Source organism: Theobroma cacao, chromosome 6 (genome assembly GCF_000208745.1).
Source record: "Theobroma cacao cultivar B97-61/B2 chromosome 6, Criollo_cocoa_genome_V2, whole genome shotgun sequence".
NCBI lineage: Eukaryota > Viridiplantae > Streptophyta > Magnoliopsida > Malvales > Malvaceae > Theobroma > Theobroma cacao.
In genome coordinates, this window is record NC_030855.1 from 17,163,051 (window position 1) to 17,170,321 (window position 7,271).

Sequence of the window (7,271 nt, forward strand, 5' to 3'; positions counted from 1 at the left end):
TTAGTGAAGAAGTTGATGTTCTAGTGATAAAATCAGGATTGAGAAGCTATTTGAGTTTGGCCGCAGAGGGACTAGATTTAGGCAAGAAAATACTGGGGACAATCGGGATTGAGTTCTGTGAAGTAGAATTGTAAGTTAGGAAAATGGTGAAATTGAAAAGTTGAACATAATTATGTGGTAGTACTTTGGTGTGTGCTTCTCATAGGAATGGATTACGGTAGAATTTAGATACATGTACTTAATGGATTGAAATGATTATGACGCTAGGCTGCCAGGCAATTGTTCTGTTCTCGTGTTGGTCTGAGAATTTGGGTCCTCGACCTAAGCTGCAATGCAAAGATGTTTGACAAATTGTTAAAAAGGGAGGCTATAGTTAACAGTCTGTGTCTGTTATGTTTGATAACAACAGTATGCAACAGTAACATCGTAGTGATTTCTGAAGAGAGAAAATGCTTGACTTGGTAATGATTTACCAAAAATGTTAATGTTGTGTTTGATAACAACAGTATGGAAACAGTAACATCGTAGTGATTTCTGAAGAGAGAAAATGCTTCACTTGGTAATGATTTACCACAGAAGTTGAGTCCCAAAGTGTATCTCCATGATGCGGCATGAGGGGCTTGATAGGTCATAATTTTTTTTCGTTGACATTGATTCGTAGTAATTAGTAATTAAGATTTGCATTACTGCCGCAGCGTCTTGGCATGCAATGACATCTCTGAGACCTTTATTGGTTGGATAATTTTAGCATTATAAAACCCCTTAGTCCCTTAAAAAAAAACAGTGGATATTTCAACAGATTTCAGGGATATATGTTGCCTGAGGAATCCTCGTATTGCTTCTATGAGTTTCTAACTTTTGGGCTGTAAACAATTCCAGGCTGCATAAGTTGGTAAAGCAATCAAGATAACCACAATATTGCATTAATGAATAGTAATTCTATACAAGAGAATATTTCACTCTCTTAGATCTAAAAGGATTTTGAAGTCCAACTCTCTCCATCCAGCTTGCCCTGTAAAAATATGCCAGAAGTCCAAACCATGTGCTAACCAAAGAAGGAATAGAAACAAAGCCCACATAGCAAAAATAGGTCATTTTCTTAAACCTGTTAGTTGTGGGGGTAAAAGGAAGAGAAAAGGAAAAAAATAAAAGAAAAACCCTATTGAGTGTTTTACAATTAATATCTACCTAATCAAGAAGACTATTGCGGTCAACCATCTTCGCACTGCAAGCTCGTCTTAATGTTTCGCAATGTGCAAGATATTAGTGTGTTGACAGATTCCACAGATTCCATGGTTAGTTTGGCAGTCGGGGAACTGTTCGTTAGGATTTGGAAAGCTATTGTAAGCAAAGATCCTCCTTCGGTATCATTGCTCTTCTCTTGCCTAGAAGTGATCACTAAAGGCCTTGATTCGAGCCCGTCAGGAAGAATGGAGAACCCTGAAGGTAATATGGCCATGTTGCTCGAGTCACATCCTGTGATCACTGACTGCATACCAGCTATGTCCACGGGAGCAAAGATCACCATGGATTCAAAAGCATTTGTGCAACTGTCTTGGAGCACCCACATGCTATTCTCTTTTGACTTCATTGCCTGAACGGAATACACAATGCAACTTAGAATGGTGGATATGATTCAGAAAAAATATCTTCTATGTTCTCCTGGGTTGCAGGCGAAAGAGAGAAAAGGCATAATTTAGTCTGGAATATAGCCAGCTAGGAGATGGAGAACTTACTTGAATTGTTACTGCATTGCCGCGATCTTGCCCTTTGGCGAGGTTTGCAATGGACTGTACAGGACCTCCATTTGACATGATATCCCACTAAAGTTTACACAAGAAAGATGGTTAAATGATTATTCTTGTTCAACTTATTCTAGTTGTATGGCATCAAGGCAAAGTTATACTGTATACTACCTCATTGCGATGAGCTTCATCTCTCAAGAAATCAAATAGGGCATTAGGAGAGACAGGCAACCAAACGGAAGAAACTGCGCAGACAATCACCCCAAGAGGTTCGCCAGGGTCATTTAAGTTTTTCCTGGAAGAAACCCTAATGTCTTCCCCCGTTTTACTAGGGACTTTGTTCCAAGTGTTATAGCTTGATGCTCCAATTGCATGACAAAAGCTCCATGTCATTCGTTGGGCCAACTTCAAAATGCTCTTCCTCCCAGCCAATGTTGCAACACCTAGATAGGCATTAGTCGAAAAGTTTCTTTGCTGAACAAAAAAATTGTTAACTCAAATAATACAATGGATTAAATTTAAACTTACCAGTTGAATCCTTAGTTGGAACATTGGTCGCCATGAAGAAAACAAGCCGTTCACACTGAAGTTGCAATGTTGCCATCCAATGCCTTGCACCGAAGGCCAGACCACTGCTAACGACGGTACGGTACATGGTGTGAACGGTGCTTTTCTGGCACTCAAGGTGTTCCACCCAGGTAACCTGAAAAATTATTGAAATGATCCTAATAAGCTTGTTATCAAAACGAATTATCTACTCATTTTTTGTATTAAGCAGGAAAGAAACTATCGACTCTTTTGGCACACCACCAATTTTCTACGACAGAGCCTACGTGCATATATTATATGTATATGTACCTTGCAATGGCCATTGGATTTATCCTCGATGATGCAACCTGATGGACGTTTTCTGCATTTTACTAAGGATGCATCAATATTTTCCTCAACTTTGTCAATAGAAACGTCGACAATTGCCCATTGTTCAGCACTCAATTGCTTGCAATACCGGACAAAATATACTTCTCTGGTAGGCACCAAGGGTGTGAGCATTTGCAGCTCCGCAAACATCTGCAACCATGGCCATTAATATAATGTGACATTGCATTGCTAGTAATTTGTCTTTCAATTTGGACAGTTTGATTACAAAAATAAATGCCCTATAATAAGATATGTTGGGTATCTCAATTTGGAGCCATTTTCCCAAGAAATTATGGAAGGGTCGGTGAAGCCTAAAGAATTTGATCTTCCACTGAGTTCGGGATTGTAGATTAGTTGATTTTTTTTTGGGTTAGCGCCAAAAAAGGAAAAGGTTCGGGCTTTTCACGTGGACCACTTGGCTAAAAAGAAAGAAAGAAAAACGTACAAGCAGATAGCTAGCGTCGAAAATCACCCCTTTCTCAATAAAGTAAGTTAAAAACGTGGGAAGTTGCTTTGCAGATTATTGGCTGTTCCCCAACAATCTAATTAATACTCGTAGGAAATAATCAAGCACTTCATTCTATGGCAAATTAGCAATCAATTCTTAAAAGTTCACAGCTGTGCAGCATTTTGACTAAGCTTCACTCTATCTTAACGTTGAATTTCATGTCTTACTCCAGTGTACAAGCAACATTTAAACATTGATTCTGATAATTGAAGCTGATTAAAGGTGCATAGAGAGCATGGCTTTTCGATTAAGGTTTGATAGTCAACGTAATACCTAACATTTTGTTTGGTTGGAATTTAAAACTATTTTTGAACCATGTACATCATAATAATAATAACATGGAGAGGTGCTTTTGTCAATTTTAGCCTATTGCTAAACTATAAGCTAATTAAGAGCATGATTTGTTGGATTAACCCATTTTATATTATTATATTATTTGAAATAATAGCTCTTTTTGTTTTTGTCATCTTATATATTCTCTTTATTTTGCCTGCATGTGAGATTAAAGGATTCATTGAACTAACCAATGTCCATGCTAAATAACAGCTAGTCCTCAATATGCTGAAACCAAGAGAATTAGTACGTGAAGGGCAACGTACCAATTGTACAGCACCATTTCTGTTCGGAGCTTCACCGTTGCAAATCACATCAACAGTAGCCACCTTTGAGACTAAGCATGGGAACATTTCCTTCCATTGATTCTACGGAAAAACCGTAAGGCATTAGTTTTGATTCTTTAAATTAAGAAAATATGTCAAGGAAGGTTCTATAAATTAGTTAAAGCGACCTAGTATCCATTAATAGTATATAGACTATGCCATATTCTTACCACATCCATGAAGCTTTGAACTAGCCTTGGGAGATCAACAAAAACAACCCCGGTCTCTCTAGAGGCCTCAATGGACCTTTTCGGCCTCCCATTGCTTGAATTTTCGACAGAGAATTCTTTGACATACTCATCATAGTTAAGTATCTCGCGACCAGTCTCAACGCTTCGAACCCACAGCGGTTCACTAGCCGTAGCCATCTTCTTCAACTCTTCCGTTGCTTGGTTAACAATCTCCATAATTCTTGACTTCTCAAGCCCAAATATTCCAGTGTAAAAATCCAATGAGCTCCTGTTTTCTTGGTCATTTCCAGCCGAGCATGAACTAGTCGATGCTGCCCCTGGAGCGTATTTTCCAATAGCTGCTCTCAGTTTTTCTACCTGAAATGTTTTGAAAAGAAAATCTTGTCAGCTTATTGTAATATGCACATTAAATACAGGATTTTAAGGGAAACAAAAATGCTTCTATCAATCAATCACTTCTCGACACCTCGGCTTTGAGTTTGGCATTCTCGATACGTAGTTGTTGTTCTTCAGTTGTCACGGAGCCATCTTTGCTAGTGGTAGCCATGCCACAGTTGGGGCAACAAGCTTTGTTTATAGTCTCCCTCATGGCTTTGTTATCGTCCCGGAGTTTGTCCAGCTCATGTTTCAACAAAGAATTTTCATGGCGCTCTTGTATAGCCTGCAAATTGGCCACTCCATTAACACTAGCAAAGATGATATACAAAGTGCAACATGAGTAATTAGTTCATTTGTTGAGACATAATCCGATTTAACCAAAGTTTTTTTTAAAAGAAGTTAATCAACATTACAAACTGAAATAGATGAAAGGAAAAGTTTAAAACAGAATAATAGGGATTACCTTGATTTGTGTTCGACGATTTTGAAACCAGAACTTGACTTGCCTTGGAGCAAGGCCTAATTGTTTGCTCAGTTGCTGCCTTTGCTTCTCATCTGGATGGGGTGATTCCTTAAACAGACTGGAAACATATTCATGCAAAAGAGAAAAAACAGTCCTTGTTAGAGACACAAAAGAGGCCAAATCTCATCTGATCGTATTAGGATAATGTCAAGCAATTAGAGAACAAGAGAAATCACTTCATCCATGGAAAAAAAGAAAAGAAAGCTTCTGGTACAGATGATTTATTTATTCTCTCCCCGGCGTGGATATCAATCTTCATGTAAAAACAAAGGTAGAAAAAGGTCACTAAAGTCAGCATAAAATTTTGAGTCATCTTTAACTTTATAATCTTGTTTCTTCTGTAAGCATGTCACTAACTTTTTATTAAAAATCTTTCCAGCTACATCGTACGTATGCTAAGTAATGTATGTATGTATATACGAGAGAGGTTGGCATGCAACTCATAATTAATTGACATAACCAGTTTCATTAAAGAACTAACTTTTCAAATCGCAAATGAGATTTCCATTAGCATCAAATAGTGGGTGAATCTGAATTAATTCCTAGATTAACTTATTAGTTTCTTAACATAAACCTTTGATTTATTTATATGTATGTATGTATGTATGTATGTATGTATGTATGTAATATGAGAATTAAGAAAAGAGGGTGAGAAAATGGAAGAGTACTTACGCTTCCATTTCTCTGATTTGCTCTGCGGTGTGACGATGATACTTCTTCCTCTTCTTCTTTTTGCTTTTGTCCCCATCGTCTTCTTCATCGTCGTGCTCTAATAAGTCATCTTCTGATCTTGATCTTGCAGGACCCGAGTTCTCACTGCTAATCTCAACGGTCTCTTCTCTTTTACCTGATCCTCCTCCTCCACTTCCTTCATCTCCTTCCTCCACCTCCATATTCGCAGCTGCTGCCGCCGCCGCGGCACCGGCATCGCGGAATATCCCGGCCTTTCAATAATAAAACACGTAGAAATAAGCGGGAAGGGAGAGATAGAAACCAAAACCATAGGAAGGAAAAAAGAATAGAATTAATGAACATGTACATATATATATTGCGAATAGACATGGAAAAATGGAGTTAAAACTTACAAGGCTGAGGGAGAGAGCGGGAGAAGCAAAGAAGTCTTTGGTGGGTGGGTTAGACATATCGACGCCCATGGCACAATGGGATTCGCTTGGGTGAGGAAATGGTTGTTTTAAGGGGTAGCAACGGAGGTGGGCAGAGAGAGGAATTGATGTGGGGTCTTATTGATTTAAGGATATAAAACAAAAATGAACTCAACCTAAAGAGCGTTGCTTTTCTATTTTGTTTTGAGGAAAAAATTGAAAATAAAAAAAATCGTATTCAGTCTTAGGGTTTAGTGAGAAGGGGAGGGAAGAAAAAGGCCGGTAGGAGTTGACTGTTAGATATTCTAAGTGGAAAATGTGAAGACCCAACTAACTTTAAGCGGTTGATTCGGGCTCTCCAACGGTATTTTCAGTTTATATAATATATATATATATATTTATATATATATTTCTGGCTTGAGCTAGCAGCTGGCTCAAACCATTGGCTCATTTATTTCATCGCATAGTACTTTTGCAAAGGAGTGTTTGGCTCTAACATTCAAAACGTAACAAGGGATCAATTTGTCCATTCGCATCGTTGCTACTGTATATATCAATTTGCCTGACAATCATATTGCTATGGAATTATAGAAATATTGAAGTGTGTTAATTTGATGATTTAATTAGATACTGCGTTTTATGATTTGCAAAAATCAAATGTTATATTTTTCTCAAACATAACCTTATCTAGTCTACTTATCTGGACTAAACCTATATACGAAAAATATATCCCAGAGATTCAACAAAAGTTCCTTCCAGCGCTACAGATAGAGAATCACTTTTGTTGACTTGACGTTGAACATGTATTGGATTAGTCGCTTGCTTCACAGTATTGTTTGATTGGTAGCCACAAAACTGCTTGGAATCTATTTTCCTGTTTGCATAATCCTAGGTATATTTGAATTTTGAATGATCTTATGGAATTAAACCTCAAGGTTAAGGCCAGTATTTTTCCCTTTTAAATAATTAATTTTTCTCCTAGAATAAGTTATTCTATCTTTTTATTTTGGGGGGGGGGGGGGGGGGGTTAATAAGGCAGAAGCTAGCTGTGTCTTTTTAATCAAGGAAAAAGCATAGAGTAACATATATATATATATATATATATATAGTAAGAATAATTACAAACTTAAAAGAAATAATCTAATCAAATTTTGGTGAAGATCAAATTAAAGTAGGATATATATATATGCTACTACCAGTAATCAATGGCAGTTGACAAATTGTACAGGTGAACAAACCAATAGAA

General features: G+C 37.5%; 1 protein-coding gene across 1 annotated transcript; it reads right to left on the bottom strand.

Moving 5' to 3' along the window:
* On the bottom strand, nt 890-6,198 carry LOC18595949 (homeobox-leucine zipper protein GLABRA 2). The gene is made up of 11 exons (XM_007024127.2): nt 6,008-6,198; nt 5,595-5,866; nt 4,863-4,980; nt 4,488-4,682; nt 4,001-4,378; nt 3,771-3,872; nt 2,604-2,813; nt 2,274-2,448; nt 1,917-2,188; nt 1,737-1,823; nt 890-1,594 (listed from the first exon to the last, which is right to left on the bottom strand). The coding sequence occupies exons 1-11, from the start codon at nt 6,074-6,076 to the stop codon at nt 1,211-1,213; spliced, it is 2,262 nt and encodes a 753-aa protein (XP_007024189.1). The 5' UTR covers nt 6,077-6,198; the 3' UTR covers nt 890-1,210.

Bases quoted from the DNA above. Each gene is read 5' to 3' on its own strand.
- LOC18595949 (XM_007024127.2), bottom strand. From the start codon at position 6,076: ATGGGCGTCGATATGTCTAACCCACCCACCAAAGACTTCTTTGCTTCT. The intron at 4,683-4,862 runs GTAATCCCTATT...GCCAATTTGCAG, and splicing joins ATCGTCGAACACAAATCAAG to GCTATACAAGAGCGCCATGA. The intron at 1,595-1,736 runs GTAAGTTCTCCA...TATTCCGTTCAG, and splicing joins GCAATGCAGTAACAATTCAA to GCAATGAAGTCAAAAGAGAA.